General features: G+C 39.5%; 6 protein-coding genes across 6 annotated transcripts; 1 reads left to right on the forward strand and 5 right to left on the reverse strand.

Annotated features, from left to right (window-relative positions):
- Positions 1-104: 104 nt before the first annotated feature.
- LOC102229376 (claudin-4-like) lies at positions 105-2,641 on the reverse strand. The gene has a single exon (XM_005813083.2). It carries the CDS (start codon positions 2,238-2,240, stop codon positions 1,260-1,262), a length of 981 nt encoding a protein of 326 aa, XP_005813140.1. The 5' UTR covers positions 2,241-2,641; the 3' UTR covers positions 105-1,259.
- Positions 2,642-8,296: 5,655 nt separating this feature from the next.
- Positions 8,297-9,693, reverse strand: LOC102229639 (claudin-4-like). The gene has a single exon (XM_005813084.2). It carries the CDS (start codon positions 9,596-9,598, stop codon positions 8,966-8,968), a length of 633 nt encoding a protein of 210 aa, XP_005813141.1. The 5' UTR covers positions 9,599-9,693; the 3' UTR covers positions 8,297-8,965.
- A 3,596-nt stretch (positions 9,694-13,289) lies between these two features.
- On the reverse strand, positions 13,290-14,487 carry LOC102229897 (claudin-like protein ZF-A89). Its single transcript, XM_005813085.2, has one exon. The coding sequence runs from the start codon at positions 14,324-14,326 to the stop codon at positions 13,769-13,771; it is 558 nt and encodes a 185-aa protein (XP_005813142.1). The 5' UTR covers positions 14,327-14,487; the 3' UTR covers positions 13,290-13,768.
- Positions 14,488-16,063: 1,576 nt separating this feature from the next.
- Positions 16,064-16,957, reverse strand: LOC102230160 (claudin-like protein ZF-A89). Its single transcript, XM_005813086.2, has one exon. The coding sequence runs from the start codon at positions 16,795-16,797 to the stop codon at positions 16,165-16,167; it is 633 nt and encodes a 210-aa protein (XP_005813143.1). The 5' UTR covers positions 16,798-16,957; the 3' UTR covers positions 16,064-16,164.
- A 1,734-nt stretch (positions 16,958-18,691) lies between these two features.
- On the forward strand, positions 18,692-20,153 carry LOC102230423 (claudin-like protein ZF-A89). Its single transcript, XM_005813087.2, has one exon. It carries the CDS (start codon positions 18,779-18,781, stop codon positions 19,409-19,411), a length of 633 nt encoding a protein of 210 aa, XP_005813144.1. The 5' UTR covers positions 18,692-18,778; the 3' UTR covers positions 19,412-20,153.
- Positions 20,154-20,434: 281 nt separating this feature from the next.
- On the reverse strand, positions 20,435-22,403 carry LOC102230686 (claudin-4-like). Its single transcript, XM_023341880.1, has one exon. The coding sequence runs from the start codon at positions 22,267-22,269 to the stop codon at positions 21,634-21,636; it is 636 nt and encodes a 211-aa protein (XP_023197648.1). The 5' UTR covers positions 22,270-22,403; the 3' UTR covers positions 20,435-21,633.
- Positions 22,404-27,146: the final 4,743 nt, after the last annotated feature.

The raw sequence follows: 27,146 nt of genomic DNA on the forward strand, positions 1-27,146 counted from the left end.
TTTGATGTATCAACAATCTGTGAAGCCAAAACTCTTTTTTTTAAATCCGGGAGAGACCAAAATGTTTCCCATCCACCAGGTGTCACTGTTTCATCACCTTTTTATAGAAATGGTTCTCCAGTGCGTCACTGTACAAGCATTGTTTGGCTAAACCTCGAAGCCCTGAGGTGTGACTATATCCAAGCTTTACCAAACACATAAATCAGATTTTTTTTAAAGAATTAAGTTAATAAATACAAATAAATAATGCAAAGATAAACTCTGGCTGTTTATGTTATGGTTTATTCAAAGTTTGTCATTTGACTTTTCCATAAAAACTAAAAATTCCCATGGTTATTTATGAATTTATCTCCATAACACAGTCAATACAACAAACTTTATTTGTGACATTCTGGACGACAGACATGCATTGTGTCTGTATAATCCTTTTCATTTGTATCAGCAAAACCCAAACCTTGTTCACTGAAACTCAATGACGTTTTCTCTGCAAACACGCTTCTTCTTCCTTCAACAAAACACATTTTGTTTTGATCTCTGTCAAACCAGTTTGTCCAGAAGCTTGTAATTACCAAAGCAAGCCCGGTAGTCCAGGTGATTCTCCTGGACATTTATTCCTTAATTAGTCATGACTAGTAAGAAAGCAATATACAATATATTCGTTCACATTTTGCATTTATTGAAAAATAAATTGGCAATAGATTTTCTGTTATATGCTAAAATAAAAATATAATCACAATTAAATGCTTTGATGAAAAGTATTTACAGAAACATTTGTTGTGTAATAGGAAGAGCATTTATTTCAACACATTTAAGTGTATAAAGTAATAAAAAAGAAGTAAAAAGAATCATAGTCATTCAAGTTGCTATGTATTTGAAAGATAAAGTAAAAAAATAACCCCAAAACCTGAGGTAAAGTATTACATAAAAATTTATTCAGTGCATTAAAACACTAAAAAACAGTTGATGCAGTGCAATATCTCACATTACCATGGCGAGTTAAAACCAACAATTCAAGTTAAACAAGTTCATTCATCACAAGTTGTACATACTTCACTTGTTTTACTTGTGACAATCAGTACATGCGCACATAAAATGTTACATTTTATTTTTGTCTCCTTCATTTTGATAAACGTCCTTCACATTAAACACAACAAATAATAATTATATCAAAATGAAACATTATCATCTATAAAACATTGAACTACTAAGTAACTGCAAACTAAATGTAAACTGAAGTCTTCCTTCTTCTAGTGCTCATATTACAGGTATGTTTTCTCTGGGTTTGCTGCTGCATCTTCATTTTCACTGGCAGCTGATAAAGTTTCATCATCCATTTCAGCTCGTTTCAACTGAGACTTTGTTGATGGCGCGTCGCTGTGTTCGGACTTTCTCGACTCGGACCTTTTCATCTGAGACTTTGTCGATGGAGCCCAGGATCTCTCTGAATCCTCTCTCACGTTCTGCTGGGATTCGACATCATATCCCAGCCTAGAGAACAGCTGAGGATAGGAGGGTGGCGCCCCAGAGCTTTGGGGCCTGGGCGACATGCGTTTGATGGGTTGAGCCAGCGCCGTCGGCACCCTGGAGAGACGGGAGCCAGCGCGGGAGGATCCATTAGAGGATCGGACTACCACATAGCGAGCTGAGGGGCTCTTGTCCGTGTCGTGGGCTTTGCCTGGGCAAGAGGACTTCATGAACAGACCCCCTCCCAGGATGAGCAGAAACGCTGCCCCCCAGCCAATGTAGAGGCAAGCTCCCAGCTCCATCTTCAGAGCATCTATGGATGTGCTGTAGAAGTTCTTCACCACCGTCGTGGCCGCCCACACCGTTGGGATCAAACAGAGGAGCCCTGTGATCATCAGCACCACCCCCGCTGTTATGGCCACTTTCTCCTTCGCACCACTTCCTTCTTCATCCAAGAAGCGGGTGCATTTTCCACCCACGAAGGCCAGGATGAGGCCAATGCTGCCTGTAGCGATGGCGAGGATCATGAGCGTCCTGGCGGCCTGCTTGTCGGTGCTGAGAGCCAGCTGGGACTCATAGGGTTTGCACTGCATATATCCTGTGCTTTGAACCACACAAGTCATCCAGATGCCCTCCCAGATAATCTGAGAGGTCACAATGGAGCTGCCCACGAAGGCAGTCACATTCCACATAGGCAGCACACAGCTGGTGAAGACCCCAACCCAGCCCAGGAGGCACAGGATGCTGCCCAGCAGCTGCATCCCCATTGAGGCCATGATGGGAAGATCTTTGAAGCTGCTGGAAAAATCCTCTCAGACCTTTAAGATGAGCCTCTCTTGATCCCTGCAGTGCTTGTTTTGCCTTTAGTGTCGCTCTCTCTTGCTCTTCTCTGCTATCTTTGTCAGTCCTCAACATGTGCTGCCTTTTTCACATGCCTTCCCCTCTAACCATGAACTTATCTGGAGTGTTCAACGTAGACTGCTGACAGTTTCGGTTCCTCTGCTATCCTCTGGTATCCTTTTGTGAAGTTCCAGGTGTGTCTTAGTTCAGCTGTACTTCATTTGTTTACAGGATATTTCCATCTGTTACTGTCCCTCCCCTTCTCAACATGTCCCTCTACGTGAGCGAGTGCCTTCTCTCCTGTCACCTGAGCGTCTGTCGCTGTGCTACTGGTCAGGCGTACATGTGCCACACCTATTCTACTGGGGAAAGAAGGAGGAGGAGGGTGACAGAAAGAAGTGACATAATCCATCCCCACTCCCATCGTCTCTCTTGATTGTTTAGGTGAAACCAATTTTCATTTAACTATAAATGAACGATACAAAATGCAGGATTAAATTAAGAGAGATTGAGATTGAGGGCCAATTAAGAAAATTGGCCTTGCTTTGGTAAAATGGTCTCACATTTTACCAAACGTTTTATTTATTATGATGCACATCATATTTGTGCTGAATAACCAAAAAGAAAAGGCCGTAAATTACCTATCAGGGATTCAGAGTAGCTGTGTTTCTAATGTTTTTTAGAAGAGCAGAAGTGAAACGCCAACTTCAGTTTCCTGGGACAAAACCAGTTTAACTGGACCAGCATCAGCTGAGGAGAAAAACTGGTTTAAAACATGCAAACACCTTTCCACCCTCACATACACACACACACACAAACACGCACACACAAAACAACATGAAATGTTTTAATTCATCCTGAAATTATACTTATTCCTTTTATCTTTGGAATGCTATCAGTGATAGCTTTTATATTTATTTCTTGATTAGTCTTGATATGTAATTAATTTGCTTGTACATAGTTGTAAATTTCCTTTGTTTCTCTCTTCTCATATTTCCTCGTTCGGTGTTGCCATTGTCAACAGCTTTGAGGGTTTTTCCTCAATTATGTCTGGAACGTTTCGGCTTAAATTTCCCATGCTTTAAATAGACTGCAGCAACAGAAACTCGGTACTTTACAGAAGATCTTTATGAGTATTTGTAGAAAATCAATCTGGATTTTGTGACAAGGGAAAGATAAATAAGGCGTAATGGAATTAAACCTAAAATATTGGCCATGTTTTTGTAACATCTCAAAAAGTATCTTCCAAACTTAGATTGCTATTAAAATAAAAAAGAATTTTGAGAGTCAGTTTTCTCAAAATATGAACGATGATGCAGAAAATTTTGTTTTGCATGAGGTAAGTAACTGATTAACAATTGGTAGCAGGTACAATAAGTATTTATCAGGTCAATGTTTATGTTAGTAATTATATTTTTCATATTCTTAATGAAATATGTCTGTAAACAAAAATGTTTTGGCCTTGCTCAAGACCTTGTTGATGATGAAACTCAACTTTAATTTCTATCTGAAATTTAAGATTTTGATTGTCAGTTTCTTTTTTCCACACTTTAGAGTTTGAGTAGCACAATCTCTAATATTTCTATTGACATGAAATTTGCATCAGATGTTTGTAGCAGTCCAAGTAATGCACACATGCAAAGAAATCAATACAATTTAGTCCACGAATGGGTTTATGTGCAATGAAGAGGAATGGTACAGGTACAAAGGTGTTCAACAAAAAAGAACAGGATGTTCACAGAGAGTCAAGAAATCAGCTGGAATCTGTAAGTATTTAGAAAGTGTTTGTGTTGCTGTCTTTAAATAAATATAATCTTTCCTAATATTAACTGACAGCCTATAGAATATTTTTTCTGTCAGACTTGAACCTTCAGAGACACATAAAGGTAATTTAAAAGTCAGCCTTTTGTAACCTAAAGAACATTTCTACGATTAAAGGACTGAAGTCTCAACAAGACCTTGAGAAATTCGTCCATGTGTTTTTCTCTAATCAAATTGATCATTACAACATCACAGGTCTTCCTAAAAAAAATAAATCCTCCAGTTGCAGCTGATCCAGAAAGCTGCTGCTGGCGTTCTGACTAAAACCAGGAGGATAGAGCCCACTTCTGAAGTCCTTTCACTGGCTTCCTGTAGCTCAGACAATAGACTTTAAAATACTTTTTGTTAGTTTATAAACCACTTTAGTTCAGTTTTTATTCATATCCCAAGGGCGGATTGGTTTGCAGCAATAACTGATACCCTATTGCATTGCTTTTAGTTTTTGATATGCAAATGATACCTAGCGTCCCACTTATTAATTAATAACATACATCTCACAATAGCAAATAAAAATTTTACCATAGAACACCATAACCTAGTAGAATAGGAGACATATTTAAAATAGCTTATTGTACCTCAAATATTGATTTCTGAACTCTTCCTTAGTTAAAACATTATTATTGATGTTTCTAAATGAATATGACCTCTTTTTTCTTTGCGTTATTAGGGGTCTGTAAACACTGTATCTTTATTGTTATTTTGACCATTTCTCATTTTTTGCAAATAAATACAAAAGTTTTACTTGCAATTAGGAGACATGGGGGAGGAGGGCGCTAGTGAGCACCGCATGGAGTAGACGTGTTTTTTTGTTTTTGTTTGGGGGTTTTTGGCTTCTCGCCACTTAAAAGTAATTTCTTATTTACATTGATATTTCACTCATATTTCGGCTTCCCCGGGCTCTGACCAACTGTTTTGACGTTGAGGATGACTAAACCCAAGGCGGATAAAGGAAAGAAGAGAGATAAGGCTCCGAACTGGGCAGCACGTGCTGGAGCTAGCTAGCTAGCTAGCAAGCGACAACCGCAACAGAAGCTGAACCAGCATGTGAGCAGGATACGGGATCCTCTACCGTCCTTGCTGCAATAAATAACATGAGCAAGACGATGAATGGTAGATTTAACGATCTTGAAGCAACCCTCGCTTCGACCCAGGCATATTTATTAAATCTCGTCGACCGGATTAAGGAGGTGGAAGATGCTACATTAGGGTAACCAGACGTCCCCGATTTCCGGGGACAGTCCCCGTTTTAGATGGCCTGTCCCCGGCTGACGCCGTCCCCGGAAAAGTCCCCGATTTTGGCGTTTTATGAATGAGGGAGAAAAAAAAGTTTCCTATAGATTGTTATTACGGTAGCCAGAGACTCCATATACCAAGAGATTAGGATTACGCTGCTTTCAGCACTATTGTTGGGCGACGAATGCAAGGGCCTTGGTATACTGGCAGGAAGGTGATGCTCAAAAACTGTCTGCAAATTCCCCCGTTGGGTGGCTATTGAAAGAAGTAGTGTTATAAACAGTTCTCTTCCGGCACTTCTTGTCTCAACACCAATATCTCCTACAAATAGTGGAGTAAATAATTAGATTGCTTTAAATTGTTTGAAAATATGGAAACAAATGAAGTTACTGTAGATTACGGGAGACCTCAGTTCATGGCCCAGTTTACCGTAACCATGCTTTTCCCCCATCACTATCGGATATATCATTTAAAAATTGGAGACTGAAAGGCCTAACTACACTGAAAAAATTGTATATCAACAAAACGTTTGCTTCATTTGCAATGTTGAGGGACTGTTTCTTTCTTCTGGATGCAGATTTTTTCAGATATTTGCAAATTAGAAATTATGTTCAAATTAACATCCCGAATTTCGTATCTCTTCCGGAAGAAAATTAGATATGCAAAATGCTGTTGGGCTCTCCAGAATCCAAAAAATAATAATTTCAAGCTTTGTTGGCATCTTTGCAGAGCGAATTAATTTAGTCACAAACTCATTGAGGGCTGCGTGGGAGGAGGAGCTGGGCTTGCAGATTGGGAGTGAGGTCTGGGAGGATCCGGTCATGTTCTATCAATGTAACGCAAAGTTAATTCAGTTCAAGGTGTTTCATAGACTCCACTATTCTAAAATTAATTGCACAGAATATTCCCCTCAATATCTTCAAAATGTGATAAATGCAAGTCTGCTGATGGCTCCCTGTCACATTTGTTCTGGTCATGCCCCAAACTCTTCCAATATTGGTGTGACATCTTCAACTTGTTTTCTGAAGTATGTAAGTATGCACAATGGTTCCAGAACCCCAGATCGCATTGTTTGGATATTCTTCTTCACTTAGGAACCGCAGCATTTCTATGCAAACGACTGTCGTGTATGGAATGGTAATAGCTAAGAAAGTAAAATGAAGATTGTGGAAAACTGACAAGGTTCCTCAGTTTAAAATGTGGTTAAGTGATTTTACTGAGATTCCTCATTTGGAGAAACTGCGGTATAATGTTGTGGGCTTCACTAATAAGTTCTGTAGTATCTGGCAGCCTGCCCTGCGACAGACTGGCGACCTGTCCAGGGTGTACCCCGCCTCTCGCCCGGAACGTAGCTGGAGATGGGCACCAGCAGCCCTCCCGACCCCATTAGGGACAAGGGTGAACAGAAAATGGATGGATGGATGGATGGAGTATCTGGCAGCCGTTTTTGGACCATCGTTCTCAGTCTAAGACTGACCGTGATGCTGCCACCCGTGCCTTTATGGACAGGTAGTACCATCCTAAAGCGTAAATTGTGATCAGTGCAGTGTAACCAGTTATTTAGATAATTTCCCTGACTTGTTTTTATTTTTTTTTTAATTTTTAGTTATTGTATGTTTTATTTTCATTGTCTTATTGGTAAGAGTATATTTTTCTTATACAGTAATGTATTAAATATATATGTATATGCTTCATACTCTTATGTATGATTTATGTACGCTGTATTTTGAAAACTTAATAAATATATATATATTAAAGGAATTAGGAGATATGTTGTCAGTAGTTCATAGAATAAAAGAACAATGTTCATTTTACTCAAACATAAACCTATAAAAAGTAAAATCCGAGAACACCGACCATTTGAGTGGTCTCTTCATTTTTTTCCAGAGCTCTATATACATATACAGACAAATAAAGCATTAAAGTACATTGTGCTCCCAAAAATATAAAATATGTATTCAAAACCTAAAAAGTGGTTTTGGTATTGCAGTCTAAGGGAAATTAAGCTCAGGAATGGCTGCAGGAAAGAAAGAAACCCGACCACGCTTGGCTCTGATCTCAGGCATCCTGAAGCACAGCAAAATGTAAAATCCTAACTGAAATTATTCCTTTTAGTTTGTAGTCCAACTGTTCTTTATTTCTTTTAATGGAGAGTTTTAACCACATAGAAAATGTGCTTTAATTAGAGGGAGCAAATTTTCTATTTAACAGTTTTTTACATGTCTTCATAGAATATAATAGAGCAGAATATCCTTTATTGTCCCACAGTGACGACATTCAGGGTGTAACGTGCTGAAGGTTTCTGATTTGCTTAGTCACCTTGGTCTAGCCATTCCTGCATAGCTGTTTTGCTGCTGCTGGTTTCTTTGGTTCCTTCAGTTCGCTGCTTGTGTTAGCTCCAGTTTGTTAAAGTGTCTATCATTCCTGCTTGTGTAGCTCCTTTTGTTCTTCCAAAATAACACACTTTGTTTGACCTTCGCTGGCCCGTGTCCAGCGTTTGAGCCCACCCAACTCACTCTTCCCACAGCACTTACCAATTCTGAGTGGCCTTCCCTTTCTCGTTTTAACACAGCGCCCTTCCTTTATTGTTTAATTACAATGTGTGATAAATACCAGTGTAGGAAGTAGATAGTAGTAAATGCAATGTCAAAAGTTCACTGTATTTTCAACTAAGATAGATAAAATCCATTGTTTTGGAGTGAAGTTGGGCTCAAACATCTAACATGAATTATAAAACATTCACATTGACAGATATCTTCTCCTGCTTGTTTTATGCATTTTTTTCTTTTAAGTTTTATGTCTAAGCCCCAAATTATTCATAACCCTTACAGACTTACTAATACTTCCATTCATACTTTGAGAAGTAAATCAAAAAATAGGTAAATAAGCCAAAAAAACTAAATCAAAACTACTTATTACACAAAAACATACCAAATCATTTATTTTATGTTAATTCTTTTATTTCAAATATATAAAATTTTGTTTTACAGTTATCCACAGGCCTATGAGACAATAAACTACGAGTGATGAGTTCTCCACGGAAACAGCTTTGTCGATAAGTCTTGTTTTAGTTTGGCAGAGTTTCTTCAGCAGAAAGCGAACATTGTCCCACAACCTGTTTGTTAAGATTCCACGCTTTTCAGTACAAGCTGCACTTTTTCCACCACTGTTACTGTAAGCATTAGTGACATTTCGAAAGGAAGAAAGGCAGTCATAACCACTGACTATAGTTATAATTATGGATTATAAATTAAAAACAAGCAAAACAACAAGAAGCCACACGATTGTCAACGTTTACATATGATCAAAAAAATCCAGATCAGAGCAGATTTCACATCTTACACAATGTCCAAATAAACAAAAAGACAGATGAGGATGCAGGAAAAAAATAATTAAGCTGTTTTTTGGTCTGAAAGCATCTCTAAATAACTATGTATTTATAAATACAGTTAATTCACTTTTCACAATATAAATGTTTCCTATGAAGACGACAAACGGTATTTCATTCATTCTTTCTGCCACAGTTTCGTTAAGTATCTTGACTCAAATATAAGACTTTTATCAAATCTTATCTTGTCTCATCTTTACCCGACTCAGTTCTGTGACTCTAGACGTATTGCTGCTTGTTGGTGTCCACAGAGCGAGCCTTGGAGTACCGGTAGTCATAGTCGTTCTCGTTCTTAGGACACGTGGCGCAGAGGAGCCCACCGCCGATGACGAGCAGCGCTGCAGTGCCCCAGCCAATGTAGAGGGAGGCCCCCAACTCTCTCTTCTGAGCGCTGATCAGGGTTGGGTTGTAGAAATCCCGAACGATTGTGTTGGTGGTCCAGCAGACGGGGACGAGGACCAAGACTCCCGCGATGATGAAGACGACACCCGCAGCGACGGCCACTCTGCTCTTTTGAGTTTCGTCTGGTATGAAGTTGGTGCACTTGCCTCCCACCACGCCTAGCAGGATCCCGAACACTGCAACGATGATGGCGATGACGATGAGCGCTCTGGCGGCCTGAAGGTCTTGAGGCAACTCCAGAAGAGAATCATAGACCTTGCACTGCATCTGGCCTGTGCTCTGAGTCACGCAGTTCATCCACAAACCCTCCCATATGACCTGAGAGGTGACGATGTTGGCACCGATGAAGGCTGTGACTTTCCAGGTTGGGAGGGCGCAGATGATGACGGTCCCCAGTAAGCCGATAAAGGCCAACGCCATCCCCAAGATCTGCTTTCCGCCGGCCACCATGTTGAAGCTTTGTTGCTGTCTTTAGAAACGGAGTAGTCGTGTCTTCCTGAGAGATGGAGAGCTTTGTTTGTTGCAAGATGTGTGGGTAGTGGTTTGAATTGCTGGTTTTAAGGAGAGACAAGGTCAGAGGAGGAGCTACAGTTGACGCTAAGCTGGAACTTGTTTGTGAGGATTCTGACCAAACCGGATCTCTTCACAACATCAATGACCTTAGAGTTTCGGAGGTACAATGAAAGAAATTCACAGAAGAACAAAAATAAAGATAAACTAGGCATTTCTGTTTGTTCTGCTGATTAAATTCAATTATGAAATCTTCAACAAACTGAAAAAATACAGTAACTACACAATTAAAACTAAATTAAACTAAACAGGGTCAGATCAATGCGGAAACTACAGCGATCCTTATTTAGTCAGCTGAAATGTTGCTGACTTCTTTTTCATTAAAGAAATCTACATTTTTAATACCTCTAGTGAAAGGAGAGCTGTATACAGATACATAATACAAAAACAGTTAAAAATCTTCTCTCTGTCATAATGTTTCATAATTAATTGCATATCTAATCGATACTCTGTGTAATGACATGCAGATATTTAAGGTTGCACGTCACAGCTTCCGGCAGGATCACTATTCTGTTATCTCTGTCTCTACATTCAGGTTACACACAGAACACACAACCACACAGCTTTGGTTAGTGGCGCTGTGGTTTGACCCTGAGCTCAATTTCAAGCCTCATTTAAAGGAGATCACTAAAATTGCCCTTTATCATCTTCAGAATATTGCAAAAATCAGACAAATTTTATCCTTTGGAAACGCACAGATTCTTAGTGTCCTCACACATTGATTATTGCAGTGGTTCCCAAAGTGTGGGGTGCGCCCCCTAGGAGGAGCGCAGTGCCATTGCAGGGGGGGGCATGGGAAGCTGTATGGATGAATGAAAAAAAAAACACAGTTACACAAAAGTGTTTCACTGTAAAGATGGTTTGTAGTTTTTGTTGCAACCTGAAGTGTGAAATAAACTTCAGTGGAGTTTGAAAACAAAATATGTGTATAGGTTTATGTCTGGTTGAACGATGTGTGTGCCCAGTTGGTTTTATTTTCTTTTTGGAGGGGGATTTTATTGTAATCAATTGAGGGGGGCAGAAAATCTTTGGGAATCTGTGGATTATTGCAATGACTGTTTCCCTGGTTACCAAAAAAAAGTTTAGAGTCGGTTCTGAATGCAGCTGCTCATGTTCTGACTAAAACCGGGAAATATGCAAAAACAAGCTGTCGTCCCTTCATTGGCTGCCTGTCAGGCTCAATCAGACTTTAAGATCTTGTTGCTCATCTACAAGGCTTTAAACGGACTGGCGTTCTCTCCCGTCTCTGACCTTTTCCACTTATAGGTTTCCACTTTTCCTCCTTGTAATCTCACATCTCAAGGCACTTTTTAAAAATCCCTAAAGCAAACCAACCTACCTCAGGACTTCAGGCAGGCGAGCTCTGTGGATGTTTTTAAAGCTATATTAAAGACCCGCTTGTTTACTTAGTTGTATTAATTTTAAACTCTATTTCTGTTTTACTGTCTTCTAGTATTATATGCTTTTAATCTGTTTTATTTTTGTCTTGATTCATTGTAACTGATCAGCGTTTTGTGTCAAAACACTTTAGAAGTAAAATAATTTTTTATTATTATTATTAGCATTAAAATAAATACAGAGTAAAAAGTCATGTTTTCCACCAAAGTAATACTTGATTTCTGTAAAAACTCCACATACGGTTCTGTCAACAAGTATTTCCCCTTTACTAATAATTACTGTTTTTCCTTTTTTTTGTTGCACGTAAATATTTCAGGTAATCAGACAATGAATTCTGGCCCACCAAGCAGGATTCTTTAAAAACATCCACATTGGAAGCTTTTAGCATGAGTGGCTTGTTCTCATCGGGTCATGAAACAGTTTTGCCTTCAGCTTTGACTACAGACTTTGACTAGACCACTCCAAGGTCATTTTTGTGCCATTCAGAGGAAGATTTGCTGTGCTACATAATGTAAATGTGCTTTGAGCGTAAAGTCACCATCTGATTGGTGGATATTCTCCTTCAGTTCATTTTCTGAACTGCTGTGTGAGATTTCCACCAAAAATAATGGGGCATTATTTGCCCCTCAACCTCAATCTCTCTCTGGATGCGTTCTGAATCTTTTGTGATCTCCTGAATAAGTTACCTCGGCACTCTTGAAGTCATTTTGACAGCTGATCCTCTCTTAGGAAAATTCACCACTGTTCTTGGTTTTCTTTGTTGATAATAGGTCGGTATCGCTACCTTTTCTCTCTGCAACATCTTTGTTATCTATTTCTTTTGAATGGGGACACAATGTGTTCCTTTTGTAGATATTTTAGCCTACTTCATGCTGCCAAGCAGGTTCCATTTAAATTATTTTTTTCTTGACATCTCTGGCAAAAATTAGAAACTGAAAAATGAAGCTTAAAAATAAAAAAATGGGGAATTACTTTTCACATAGAGGCAGGATTAGTTGGATAGCTTTTTCACTTAATAAAATAAATCATCTTTTAGGAATTGCTTTTTACACAGTTTATCTTTGTCTACTAATGAAAAATGTATTTAAATCGAAAGAAATATCATAAATAGGGCTTTAATATGTAAAGAAAACTGATACAGACATAAGAATAATAAAGAACTTTAACCAAAATTCAACAAAATGTTGCATTTTGTCATCACAACATAACCTGAAACTACATGTTCCAATGAAACCAGTTTCAAAACACATGAAATCATCGTTTCATGTGTGCTTCATTCCTTTGGGTCAATTAAATCATTGTGCTTAGTAACGTTTCACTTCCTGCTCACCAGCTCCACCCTTTTCTCCAAAAATGGTCAACAGGAACATTTCAGCAGAACAACAAGATGGCAGCTAAATGTCACACCCAAGTCTTCAAAACAGCAAGTCACCAACTATTGGATGATGTCATCCAGTAGTTGGTGACATCTCTGCTTCTGATTCGTGGTAAACATGATTACAATCTGTTCCAGTAAGCTTTTCTGACATGGTTTCTGACACTTTATGTAAAATAGTAATATGAAACAGCTGTGTCAATTTAATTAATATTGTGTAATTAATATTGAGGAGGATAAAATTTCCTGACCGTACTCCAAACCAGAGACTGGAACAACCGCTTCTCTGCTATAATTGAGTTTGAATGTTTACGTATCTTCTCCAATTTTACTGTTAGGAGAAGAATCACTGAATCCAAAAAGATCTGCAAATTGTTCAACCTCAAAGCTGCCATTCCCTCTTTCCCAGGATATTTCAGAAACCACAGAGTTGGACATTTTCAATAGATCATGGTGTCCAAACTGTGGCCCGGGGTCTATTTGAGGCCCTCATAGTCATTTTGTGAGGCCCTTCACCACAATTCAAGAATGGTGCCAAATCACGCCGTCTCTCTAAATTGATCTGAGGTGTGTTCGTGTTCCCATGTTTATCTTTGGCGTTTTAGTTACGCCAACAATTCAGGAATCAGAATCTGCTTAAAACATCACAAAAATTTGAGATCTACCAGGATTACAGAGTTACAGGAACTTTACCTGTGTCTAATATTAAACTGTGTATTATTTTATATTGTCAAAATTAGTTCAAAAATTATAGTCTGTGTATTTAAAAGCAAGAACTAAATGCAGGACGTGTTGAAAATAGACAAGTACCAAAAATTTATTCATAACATACAAAACATAATGCTACATTCATTTGTAAAGCAAAGCAAAAGTTTCTGTAATTCCAAAAATGATAAACTAAAAGGTATAACTGTCACAATACGACTTCACAGTTAAAGGAAGACAGCTGCTTAAACCAATGTAACTCCAGTAAACGCATAGAAAAAAGAACAAATATCAGAAATAATTTCAGCATTCAGACAACTCTGATTCTCAAATTCTTCAAAATAAAATTTAGATATGTGGAGAGCTTATAATATTTCATTACATTTTTTCCCTTCACGTCCTGAAGTTGTGCAGTTACTTGAAGCATCATTTTTTAAACCATTGTCGTTTTAGTGCAATTATGATTTGAAATAAATGACAAAAATGGGACTTCAATTAGAGACTCTATTTTACACGTAAACCTTCAGCATGTTTACGATGGACGGCACAGTGCAGATCATTCTTCTTCTTCTTCAGCATCTGTAGCTTCCTGTCAGGATCCCTCCTCCGATGACGAGCAGCGCTCCAGACGCCCAGCCGATGTAGATGGAGGCTCCCAACTCCCCTCTCCTCTCGTCCGTCGCCACTGGGTTGTTAAATCCCGTGATGATGATGTAAGCCGACCAGCAGACGGGAATGATGCACAGCACGCCTGCGATGATAAACACCACTCCTCCACCAATGCCAATGTTGGATTTCATCAACCTGTCGTAGCGGCAGAAGTTGGTGCACCGAACCCCAACGATGCTGAGCCCGATGGCCACAACGCTGACGCCAACGGAGGCGCAGACGAGAGCCCGAGAACCCTGCAGGTCCTGAGACAAGGCGAGAACGGAGTCATAGGCCTTGCACTGCAATTGACCTGTGCTCTGGATCACGCAGTTCATCCACAGACCTTCCCAAAACACCTGAGCGGTGACGATGTTGGTTCCAACGAATGCCGTCACCTTCCACATGGGCAGAGCGCAGATGAGAATCGTTCCCATGAAGCCGATGATTGCCAAGCAAAAACCAACCAGCTGAGTCCCCATTGTGTTGAGGCGAATGTTTCCCACAAAGCAAACTAAAAAAGTGGAAAAACTCAACCTTGTGTTGACCTAAAAATGTTTTTTTCAGCAGGTTTTAACATGGTTGTAAACGCGGTCGGTTGTGTGTTTCTGTCTGTTCTTTGCAGCGTAGCAGGAATGAAAACCGCAGCTGGGAGGGACTGGATGTTTCAGGTAACAAGAACAGGTTTCCTGCTTGTCTTCATTCCTGCTCGACCTGAATAGTCCAGGGAAGAAAGCTCTTTACAAAAGTAGTACATGTGAAAAACCTGCTTAGAGATCCCAAACATCAAAGGTTGCAAACTCTAAATGCTCTGGGACACAACCATCACATTAACCATCATTCATCAAAAAGGAAAAGAAAATGTAATGTATATAGATAGTATAAAAATTCTCTTTTTTTTTTTTTTTTTTTTTTACACGTTGCTCTTCTTAAATGGTTCTGATTAAAGGTTGGGCTGAAAGTTCTGGCAGCCTGCAATTTGGGAGCGAAGATTTGGTGACCAAAGTGCGGCCCATGGGCCATTAACGGTCCTGTGAAGGATTTTGTGCGGCCCACCACCAACCTTGCTTCTAGTATGGAGTAAATCTTGAACGCAACTTTTTCATCTTGTATGGAATTACTTTCTACAGATAAATAACATCCGTTTAAAAAAATGACATACAAAATATAGATTTCCAATCATTAACGTTTCTGCATTTATCTTCGCTTGGGAGAAACTAGAACCACAAATATCAACCTACATTTACTTAACTCCCAAATAAGAAAACAATAAATGCAGAAAAGTTAGAAACTGCAGTTGCACAAAACCTTTTAATGTTTTCATCTACAATGATTCATAAATCCACTTTCTACAAAATTCTCTGCCAGTCAAAACTTTGGGTGTCTTAGGATTGTGTACACACAATTTTATCTTTTGGGTGAAAAACTGAGGTTGGCAATAGGCAGAACAATCTCTTTCGGGTCAGAACAGTTTTTATTTTTCAAGGAATTCCAGAGCAGAGTTCCAGGAAAGACCTTCCCACTGCAGAGTTATAATAATAGCCACTTCAAACCTCCAGCCAATCACAACAGTTTTCTGATGGCACACAAAAAGAAAGTTCTGCTCAACAAATGGAAATGACTCTTAAAATGCTGCAATAACAGGATTATGTTTTTTCTCCTTTGCTGCCCAGAGAGGACAGATGCCTCTGTTCTTGTGAAGTACATTCCAGACCAGACCCAGTGAGAGTTAAAGGGTTCTGAAGAAATGCAGCAGATTGAACCCTGAACTAAAGCGTAGGACTAAACTGTCCTGGCTGAATGTTCAATATTTTAGAGCTTTAAATTACAGTTCTGAATATTTTAGCTACTCTAAAAGTAACACAAAGTACCCACTTTACTTTTGTTTCTCAATTTACCTGTTATAGCATCCAGTCTGGATTTAACCAAAACTGCTGTTTCAGTAATATTTTGGTTTCTGTTACAGTGGATTCACCACAACAGGAGCTACACAGGTTGAGCTTCAAGTAATGCTCATTAGCTTGATGCTAATGAATGTTCAAGCAGTGCTAGCAGTATGCATCAAGGTTAAACTCAGCTGTTGGCCAGCTTACTTACAGTTTATGTAATTAGTCAATTTTAACAGACATACGCTCCCATTGTAGACTGCTGCAAGCTTCTGCTTTCAGATTTAAAGGTTGTGACAAACCCAACAAGATCTAGACAAAAATTTGAGATGAAGAGGTTTTATTAAAAATCAGCAAGTTTAAGATTAAAACCCTGGATTGGACTTCAGTCCAGGTTCCTCAAGTCCAGATTTTCAGGAAACAGTCTGAGCAGTTTAAACATAGGCCCCTGTGCTGGCAGCCAAGCGTGGGGCAGAATATTTAACAGAGTAGCGGCTATCCTTCTGCTGCTGGCACCGACAGCAGAGGAGAGCCCCGCCGATGATCAGGAGGCTTGCTGAACCCCAGCCGATGAACAGCGCCGCACCAAGCTCACTCTTCTGGGCATCATGCACGTTGGGGTTGTAGAAGGTCTTGATTATCTCGTTGGCAGACCAGGACACCGGGATCAGACACAGGATACCTCCAACAATAAAGAATACACCTGCAATGATGGCTACCTGGCTCTTAGCAAGGTCATCTTCAACACAGTTGGTGTACTTTCCCCCTGCGATGGCTAGAAGGAGTCCCAGGAAAGCGAAGATGATTGAGATCACAACCAGAGCGCGAGCAGCTTGAAGTTCTTGAGGCAGAGCCAGCATGGAGGCGTGAAACTTGCACTGCAGCTGCCCGGTGCTCTGCTTCACACAGTTCATCCACAGGCCCTCCCAGAAGATCTGCGCCGTCATGATGCTGTTCCCAACAAAGGCAGATACCTTCCACATTGGCAGGGCACAAACGATGATGTCACCAGCAAAGCCAATGCTTGCAAGGAAGATGCCAAAAATCTGGAAGCCTGCAGACGCCATCTTTGCTTCTGTTGCACAAAAGGTTGAAAGTCTCTTCAGCAGCAATGGATAATACAACCAATCCTCACCTGCAGCTTTAAGTATCCAAGAGGAAGCATGAGAGGCGAGTCTGACTGGCTGCCAAGAACTGATCAGCCTGACAACACCTGGGAATCAATCAAGCTGAGTGGCTCCACCTGAGTTCAATGGATGTTGGAGGCTACTTGCTTTTACTCGCGTCTGCTTTCATTTACAGCAGGGGTGTCAAAATCCAGTCCTCGAGGGCCGCTGTCCTGCAACTTTTAGATGTGCCTCTGCTGCACCACACCTGAATGGAATAATTAGGTCATTAGCAAGGCTGGGAGAACTGATCTACACAAGGAGGAGGCAATTAAGTCATTTCATTCCAGTGTTTTGTACCTGTGGCACATCTAAAAACTGCAGGACACCGGCCCTTGAGGACTGGAGTTTGACACCCCTGATTTACAGGTAAAAGGGGATTAAAATGAGATCAGGATTTATTGTTGCATTTAATGATTGTTAATCTGTGTTTAAAAATATTTCTGTTCAAGATACACATGGAACAGAAATGGAAAAGTGCTTATTTATATGTATTTAAAATACCTTAATATGGTTCTATTAAACCTCATATATGTCAAATAGATAAATAGCAGCAGACTTCACAAACAAAAGTAGGCATTTATTTTATTTTTATTTTTTTAGTTTTAGTCCATTTAAAGTGGGGAGAATTATTCTTACTCATAAAATACAAGCTAAATTTGAATTGGAGTTGTGTAGTTTCATATAACCTGAACTAAAATCAAGCAAACAAATGGAATATAATGGACTTATGCCAAATCAATAACGTGGAATATCATCAAAATATTGTTTCAGTAATTCAGTTTAAAAGATCAGTTTTGATAGATTTGATTGGATGATTATGGCTTGCTAATGTTTTAGTCCTGTTCTGATTCATCTGTGTTTGGTGACACTTGAAGCTCAAATACTGTCAGTTAGTTTATAGTGGAAATAATTTGCATCAAAAAGCTGGTGTTAAGTTCACAGTTATCAAATTGTAGGACTAACTTTAAAACCTTTTGGTTTGAAATTTGATCAGTGACATACAGTATGTGTCACAAACAGTCTTTGTTGAATTGTATTTGCAGAAACATGACTGAGTGAGTGCTCTTTGCAGCAAACTATCTTTGACATATATTTATCTTGGAGCCTTCAAGAATTTGGGTAATTAGGAGAAATTAAACAGCTCGAGATGAACACTGTGCATGTACTTTATACTCTTTGTACTTTGGAAAACGTTTGTCCTTTTACAAAAATCAATTAATAGAAATGCAAGTTTATGTGGAAACTTTGTGTTGCGAGGACAGCACACTCCCCTAAAATCTTAAAAATACTGGGCTTCACAATCCCCTCGAGAATGAAGGCATCTCTTTTCAACCAGACTTTTTTTCCTTCCACTAAACTTTCCATCAATATGTAAAGTACAGCATTTTACTGAGGCCATGACATTCATATTAAAAGTATTTTTCTATTTGTTTTTTTAAATATTTAAATGCTCCAAGCAACTAAATGGAGTCCATTAATTTAGTTAGAACATAATTGTAAACATGTTAAGATTTTATCAGTAACATTTTTTTAACGTAACAGAAAACATAACCTCCATTTTAGACATTTTCTTTAAGAATTTGCTGTTGTATTTTTTAAAATAGCTCATAGGTAAAAATCTGATTTTTTGAAATGGTCTTTTTATGTTTGTCCTTCATACACAGGCTGTGTCTTCTTTTTGTTCTCCAATCTGTTTTCTGGGGGTACTGAAGGGCCTCTTTATGTGAGGGGACCGCCTCTTGGCTCAAAGCATGATAGATGTTTATATGTGAGCACTGGTGCGAGAGCCCACCCCGGCAGACTTGCATAAAACTTCTTGGCAGCAGACGAAGTTTCAGTTGGTGGCCAGGCACAGAGGAAAGACCTGACAGAAACGGCGATGGCGTCTTTAGGGTTGCAGATTCTTGGGGTTGCTCTGGCCATTATCGGATGGTTGGGGAACATCCTGATCTGCGCGCTGCCGCTATGGAGAGTCACTGCCTTCATTGGCAACAACATTGTGGTGGCTCAGAGCATCTGGGAAGGCCTGTGGATGAGCTGCGTGGTGCAGAGCACAGGCCAGATGCAGTGCAAAGTCTACGACTCCCTTCTGGCTCTGCCTCCAGACCTCCAGGCGGCTCGGGCCATGATCGTCATCTCCATCCTCTTCTCTTTCTTCGGCCTGCTACTGTCTGTGGTTGGTGGGAAATGCACCACCTGCATCGAGGATGAAACAGCCAAAGCTAGAGTGTGCATCTCTGCTGGGGTTTTCTTCCTCCTGAGCGGAGCGCTGTGCCTTGTGACCGTCTCTCTGCCGGCCAACACCATCATCAAGGACTTTTACAACCCAATGATTCCTGATGCTCAGAGGAGGGAGCTGGGTGCCTGCCTGTATATGGGCTGGGGGGCAGCGGGACTCTTAGTGATCGGCGGGGCACTGCTGTGCTGTCAGTGTCCGTCAGGAAGAGAGCACTACAACGGAGTAAAGTACACTGCGCCGAAATCCACAACGCCAGGGAAGGAGTTTGTCTGAGCTGCTGAGCAACAGAGTCAAATTCACCAAAAGACAGAACAAACTGGCCTCTTTCTCAGAGAGGATTCTGACTAATATTGACTAAAACAAACTGATTTTCTGCTTGAGAAAGATTGATAGATTAATTCATTAAACTTTAGTATTCTGCAGTTATTTCCTTACTTATTGATTGTGATGATCAGTACAATTGTCTTTGTTTTTTACTATCTGAGATGCATTTTTCAGTGTTATATTTTATTAAAATAAATTAATTTTATGTCAAAAATGTAGCATGTGCTCTTTTTACTCACAAGTGAAATAGGTTTTTGTCTGCCACAAAATTCAAATTAGGGAAAATGTTCTAGATCTAGAATCTAGATCTGTTATTTAAAATGTTAGAGAAGAGGTTTTGAAAGTGAGGTTCGTGGGCCAGGTGAAGCTGTTCAGGAATTGTACATATTTCTCCAGCAGCACAAGTGGCTGATGAAAACACTTTATAAACTATTTCTGGTGAGATTTTGTCTGAAAATGTTAATAAAAAAATCAAGACCAAATGTGTACCAAGAAAACCGTTGAGTAAAATAAGTTACCTACATTCGTGATCTTTGTAAATATTAGGTATTTGGGTTTTACTTGCTTATATTCTGCTTTCTTCAGAAGAACCTTTTTGGTTTTAACAGCATCTGTTTTTATTTTAATTCTTTACGTTGTGACTCTCATATTGGGTTTGTGAATAAAAGCAATGTCTGATTGCAAACAGAAACTTTTAAGTCCTTTGTCTTTTATCAGGTAGTTAATCAGCTACACTTAGCAACAGGTGGGGGAGGGGCAGTCTCTATGCTCTAAACAGCCAGAGGAAGCTCCTTCAGTCACTTGGCACACTTCTTAGAAACACTGTCCCAGAAAATATTGTGGTTTTGAATCTGTAACCTTTTAAATTCTTGGTAAAGCTGACACCACACACGCCCATTTTAACAGATGTCAAAGTGACACTTACAGAAATAAAAAAAAAACACTTTTGTGGAAATGTTATTTTTGCCAAGCTGCTTTTTTAATGAAGGTAAAATACAAAAAAATTATGAAACACAAGGACACGTTTTATCATTACAACTATACATGTGCATTTTCTAACAAAACCGTAAGTAGCAGTCAAAGTTGAGGGTTTATATTCATTTACTTTTCTTTTTTTGTGTTTAAAGGTTTGACTCTGAAGCACTGAAGATGATTTTTAAAAGGTCTGTCCTCCTTAGAAGACTTGAAAAACGTCTTTTCACCCAGGGAAGTGAAAATATCCATTCTTTGAACAACTAAAATGGTTTCTCAGCAACGTGGATCCAAGCATAAGCAGCCCTCTGTCGTCTCTGCCGGTGACATCCATTTTACTCAAGACAGAAAAGCTAAATCACTGTCTGAACACAACAGCTTTCCATTACAGCATGGCAAACATCTCATCCAGTTACAGTAAATTCCCAGGAGGTTCCCCTGCTGGATTCCTCCGCTTTTTATCACAAGGAGAACAATTTCAGTTTTATTTACAGGGCAGATGAAGGATAACAAATATCTGTTGCTACATTCATTTGGAAGATATAGGAAAACCTTACAGTTATCTTTATATTATGCAGCTCATTTCATAAGCTTTGTAAAATATCATAATTGTCTAGAAAAAGTAAAGTTACAGCAATAGTACATATTAGAAATGCACCAATCACAGTTTTCTGGGCCAATATTCATGGTTTTCAACATCTTTATTTTTACCTACTACAGACATATTAAAGAAATCCAATGTGCATCAAATTAATTGAAAGTAGTGATTTCTAAATTCAAAGGAAAACAAAGAAATTTCTGTTTTGTTTTGTTTTGGGGTTTTTTGTTCTTAGACCCAAATGGAGCATCTTAGTACCAGCTGATTGTTGATGCATTTTTAGGTCAATAAAGGAAGTTGCTCTTTTTTGTTGCTCTTGTGTTTTATGAATTGGAAAAAAAGAGTCAGATTTTGACCAATCGGGGAAAATTAGCTGATTTCTATTTAAAGCCTACTGGTTGGAGAAACTATCACATTGCTCAGTTGACAATTATTTGCTAATTTATTATAAGAAAACTTTAAAAGTTTATTCACTCTAAAAGTCTTGCTAAGACCTTTTAAAAACCTCAAGATGTATTAAAAGGTCTACACAACTACAAGTAAGGAACTAAATTAAATGTATTTTTAGCTTTGTAATTAAAGATCTCTGCAGACCGGGAACTCACACATAGTCCACATTTGATGAGACGGTTCTTGCCAGGCCAAACTTTGCAGGTATGTAGGGTCTGTTGTCCTTTGGGGGGCAGTTGTTGCAGAGCAGACCGCCTCCTATAAGTAGCAGGGCTGCAGAGCCCCAACCGATGTACAGCGCAGCGCCAAGCTCCCGTCTTTGTGCCGCCGTCACCAAGGGGTTGTAGAAATCCCTGATGGCATTGTGAGCTGACCAGGACACCGGAATCATAATCAGCAAGGCGGTTATTATGAAGATTACTCCAGAGACGATGCAGGCTTGGGCTTTGGATGCCTCATCGTCCATGCAGTTGGTGCACTTCCCTCCAGCGATGGCCATGAGCATGCCAAACACGCCTACAATCACAGAGATGATCACCATGGCCCTGGCAGCCTGCAGGTCCTGAGACAGCGCCAGCATGGAGTCGTACACCTTGCACTGCATCTGCCCCGTGCTCTGGACCACGCAGCTCATCCACAGGCCTTCCCAGATCACCTGTGCGGTGACGATGTTTGCCCCAACGAAAGCGGTGACCCTCCACATGGGCAAAACGCAGGTGAAGATGCTGCCTAGCCATCCAATAAAGGACAGGAGGATACCAAGGATCTGAAGCCCCTGAGAAGCCATGATGAGCCCAGAGGTGTTGACTGGTAGAAATGAAGAAGATCACGTCTTAAATATTATAAAGTCCTTTCTTCTATGTGGGTCTTTACATGCTCCGCAGTCACACCTGTTAATGAACACGGTTCCTCAACTCTGAATCTTCGAAAGTTTCGGTTGTGCAACAATAAATGGCCCTAGTTATGGTTCAGACTTCAGGGTGGAGTTTCTGTCCTACTGTACAAAAACAGGGGCAAAAACTGAGACCTGATACCTTCAAACTCTTGTTCATTGTTGTCTCACATACAACCTTCTGTTATTTGAAGCAAGGCTTCAAGATTGGGAACAATGGCTGCAGTTTGCAGTTGTGTTTGTCCATGCACTCCCCCGCACACATATATAGGTCAGCTTTGGCCTCAAGCAAATACAAACAGCAAGACTGCTGCAGTAGGTTTAGCTAAAAACAGATTCTTTAAAAAATAAGGAAGAGTGGAAGGTAATTAAACTTGACGCTGTAAGTCTTAGGGTTTTATTAACTTTTGTTTTAACAAGGATAGTTATGTCCTAAAACCAACATTCCCCCAATCTTTGTGTCGAAACCACTTCCTCCTCCCATTTTCTCAAATTGACCTTCATATTACACCAATTGGAGCAAGGCTCCATGTTACACCGCACTGTTAATATATAGCTGCTCTATTTTACCTCGTGATTATCTACAGTATTACATGCACAGAAAAAAATGCAGAGTCTAATTTTCCCATTACGATGGGGTAGGAACATTTCAGATAAGAGAACTAAACATAGATTATTTTCTCATTACAATCTTGTATAATTAACTTTTATAAGTGTTTACAGTCAGGGACATTATAAATACATCAACCTCTTTTTATTATTGCAAAACAAGTAGAAGTAATTATGTTTTTCAAACACAGACCTGGGTCATTTCTGTCAAGTACATAATTCAGAAAAAGATAATAGATGACCACTTACTGTAACTTCTCTACCAATGTGTAGGTATTTACATTTCACCCAGGATGTTTGGGTCAGGTGTGTTTGTGTCTGTGTACTTGTTTAACTATTCTACTATTTAAGACTATTTCTGGCATATTTACTATGTCAGACCATTTCTGGAGACCAGTGGGACTTTTGGGGACCAAAGTCTGGTCCAATACAGTGGAAACTCTTATACCTAGTTAGGGGAAATACTAAAATGAATGAACATCAATAAAATATCCTAATATGGGTAGGAATGCAAACTTTTGTTTGTGTGTTCTTGTATATAAAATGTTCACCAAACAAAGGGAGGAACAGTTTCCTGGTCCTCACTTTTTCAAATGTGCTGAGCTCTAGTTAGGCTTAAAACTAAACCTAACCTAACTAGGTTTAGGTTTAAACTTAATACAAATATAATAGGTTTAGAAGTGTGGTGTAAATTAAGTTTTGGTTGTAGGTTAGATTAAAAATATATTTGGAAGGGTTATGGAAAATGTCTGAATTAGTTATAAATGCAGTAACTAAAATGAATGGAAGTCAATACAAAGTCCTCAGACCGATAGAAGGATGCCTGTGTGTGTGAATCTTGTCTTACTGCTTTCTGGACAAAGTTGTAATAATTGTTGCAATCTGCAGGTGCAGATGCCTCACAGCTGACACCTGCACATTTCTAGGCTGGCATGGCAACCATTTCAGTTCAACTTGCCTAGGATAGCTCAGTTTTCGAGTCCTTCCCATATCGGCTCAGCAGGGCCAAAAGGCCGGAGTCCACCCTGACGACTCTGATGGCTCAAATTAGCATCCCTTCTTCAATTGTAAATGTGGTCGTTGACCGTCAGGCCAGAAGGTAGGAGTGTGAATAGTCCGTGTTGGGGGTGGGTATCTATGATACCAGCAGGAGATCAGGTCTCCTGTAGGTAATGCTCTTCAGTTTAGTTTTGAAGCATACATGAAGTGTTTTTGGAGAGATGTGACCTTTTGCAGCTGATCCATGATGTTGTGCTGCATTATCCAGGTCATTTTGCCAAATGTACATAGAGTTTGCAAAACATAGAATCTGTTTCAAAAAATATGCAAAGGTTTTTCTAAAAGAAATTAGTAATGTTTCTCTTTGAAATAAAGCTAAGAGGGTATAAAATGACAGTTTAGAAATAAACTAACCAAATTAATTGTGTTGATCCACCTCAAAAAAATCATGCAAAAAGTGTAAGCAAAAGAAATCTGGGAGACTTAGCACATGCAAATTTGCATGCAGCCTTTTGTGCTGTGGAGGATAAATAGGTGACTGCTTCACCTATTTAGTTCACAAGAACTAATGGCATTTATTTCAGTCATTATCTTGCGGGGGGTGACCAAGGTTCCATCACTATGTGACAGCTGGTCAGCAAACCTGGCAAACATGATTGACATGGCAGCACTGAATGCACATGTGCTTTATCAGGCATGCATTGGGGTGCAGGAGAGACGGGTGGACTTCCTGGTTGAGCTTGCAAAAGAGTTGGGTAACTCTCATGTGAGTGAGAAGAAGGCACACAAGGAGAAACTGCTTCGGCAACAACCTTCCACACCCAGCTCAGGCAAAAGGGCGAAGTGTCAGGTCAACCATCGATGCAGGATGCGTGTCCTGAGGCCGAAACATCATCAGTGACCCCTCACACCCCCACCATGGACTGTTCTCCCTGCTGCCCTCTGGAAAGAGGTTCTGCAGCATCCGGTGCAGGCCCACCTGGTTCCGAAACAGCTTTTTCCCACTTGCCATCAGACTGCTGAACTCTTAACTGGACTGCACTCAAAAACTGGTCTCCACTTTATACCTTGCACATGTACAGAGCTAAATAACTTCTATTTTACTGTCAGTCCTGCACTTTATATTTTATATTTAGATTTATATTCATATTTTATACTGTTGAAAATGACAACAAAGTCAGTCGAAATCGAAGTCGAAGTCTAAGGAACAATTGTGCAACTGTGAGATGCGTTGAGGCCATTACCAGGGTACTGATAAGGTAATGGCCCTATTTACTGAACAAAAGCACCTGCTAGATAAAATCCTTCAGGCCAGTTGGACTATCAAAGCCGAAATAGGTATACGTCAAAGTGGACTAACTCAAGCTATTCTAGGGCGACATTTCCAATAAAAGTTTTTTTTTTAAGTTATCACAAAGTCTTACCTGGTAAATTTAAATATGAGACACCTACATTTACTTGATGAACAAATATTACTCTTTTCTTCCAAATTTAAAAAGTAAAAATCAACCATATGTTTATATTGATGTAGTTGAAGTGAAGTGACTACTTTTTTTGTGTGTTTTAATGTAAAATAATTTTGTTTGTGTTAAAGGAACACTTCTGATTTTTTATTTCATTTTATTTTGTGTGTGTGAAATTCTTGTTAGCAGTTTCCTCATCTTTAAGAGGCCAATATGTTATTTCCATATTCAGGTTGGCAGGACAGTGAGTAAATCCTCAGAGTGATAGAAAGCTAAAAACTTGATTGATTTTATTAGGTAATTTTATCATACAATGCTGTATTACATTTTCACAATAGCCAATCATTTTTCCCAATTTGACTCCAATACACAAATTTTTAATATTTGTTAGCAGAATAATCTGAGACTGAATTTTATATGCCTCAGCAAACCTATGCTATATAGAAAAAATGTGCAAGCAAAATATTAGTAAATAGTAGCAATGTAGTTGTGATTCAAGCATTTTTCTGATTATCTGTGTCAGTGAGTAATCTATAAAATAGCAATGTGTAGATGCAAAATTGTTTCAATGTTGTTTTATTTTTACGTAACCAGGTTGCTGTGTGTTGCGTATTTCTGCCCAGGTCCCTCATGAAAATCTAGATCTCGATGGGGTTTTACCTGGTTTAGTAAAAGGGAAACGTTCTTAACAGGTATGGTTAAGAATCGTACCTGTGGTTGGCAACACACTCCCATATCAGTAAATGTAAGCATACATGTGGCATGTTGCTACATCAGAAGATTTCTGAGATTTATATTAAGGTAAATTCAATTAATTGGTTAAATTGAATTGTGTTTTTTGTGATGGACTGGCAACCTTTCCAGGAAGTGCCTTGCCACTTGCCTGATGATCTCTGTTGATAGTCACCAATAAGTAATTAATTATTAGTGGACAGCTGAAATGCCAATGAAAACTTTCCCACTGATTATTAATGGCAGTCGAAAAAAATTTTGTCTTGAGAGTTTTTAAAAAACATAAATCAATGTAATTAGACAATGTTTGGTTTTTTTATTTGACATGTTTTGCTATCTTTTGAGAAATTGCTGTCTTATTTCCTGTCAAAAAAGCTCCTTAGATTAATTAAAATCATTATCAAATCTGTAATGAAAATTAGTCATTTAGGCCTTGATAGCAAATGGAGCCTTGGCGAAAATTCAAACTGGGAGACTCGACCAGCTTCACCACATCATCTAATCACTACGCCCGACCGCAGCCAATCCGGACCGGAGCTTCACGCCGCTCCAGCCAATCGTCGTCCAAAGACACCTTCAAAAGTCCAAGCTACCCTGGGGTCTTCCTGCTCGTCAGCCGTGCTTCGACCCACCTCCTCCCCTTCTCCACCTTCACCATGAGGGTCGTCCTCCAGGATCCCTTGTGCTCTTCCTCTCCAAGCTCCGCTCCACCACCAGTTTCGGTCCCGGGGGGAAGACTATCCCGAGCTCGCCGAGCAGACCGCCTGCTCACGGCGATCCTCGGCTCACGGTCTTCTGCCGGGTCCGAGCGCCAAAGAAATTGTACCATTAAATCTTTTTAACTGCTATTTTCTTCTCTGTGTGAGTCTCTCCAGATTGAATTGAGCCTTACTAAAGTCTGATAGTTATTTGAAACTGAATTCAAATTTAACAGCTGAAATGCTTTTTAATAAGGCATTGAGATTTTTT

The sequence above is a fragment of the Xiphophorus maculatus genome, chromosome 11, assembly GCF_002775205.1.
Source record: "Xiphophorus maculatus strain JP 163 A chromosome 11, X_maculatus-5.0-male, whole genome shotgun sequence".
Lineage (NCBI taxonomy): Eukaryota > Metazoa > Chordata > Actinopteri > Cyprinodontiformes > Poeciliidae > Xiphophorus > Xiphophorus maculatus.

Coding starts and splice junctions, on each gene's coding strand:
- LOC102229897 (XM_005813085.2), bottom strand. CDS start 14,326: ATGGGGACTCAGCTGGTTGGTTTTTGCTTGGCAATCATCGGCTTCATG.
- LOC102230423 (XM_005813087.2), top strand. CDS start 18,779: ATGGCGTCTTTAGGGTTGCAGATTCTTGGGGTTGCTCTGGCCATTATC.
- LOC102230686 (XM_023341880.1), bottom strand. CDS start 22,269: ATGGCTTCTCAGGGGCTTCAGATCCTTGGTATCCTCCTGTCCTTTATT.
- LOC102229639 (XM_005813084.2), bottom strand. CDS start 9,598: ATGGTGGCCGGCGGAAAGCAGATCTTGGGGATGGCGTTGGCCTTTATC.
- LOC102229376 (XM_005813083.2), bottom strand. CDS start 2,240: ATGGCCTCAATGGGGATGCAGCTGCTGGGCAGCATCCTGTGCCTCCTG.
- LOC102230160 (XM_005813086.2), bottom strand. CDS start 16,797: ATGGCGTCTGCAGGCTTCCAGATTTTTGGCATCTTCCTTGCAAGCATT.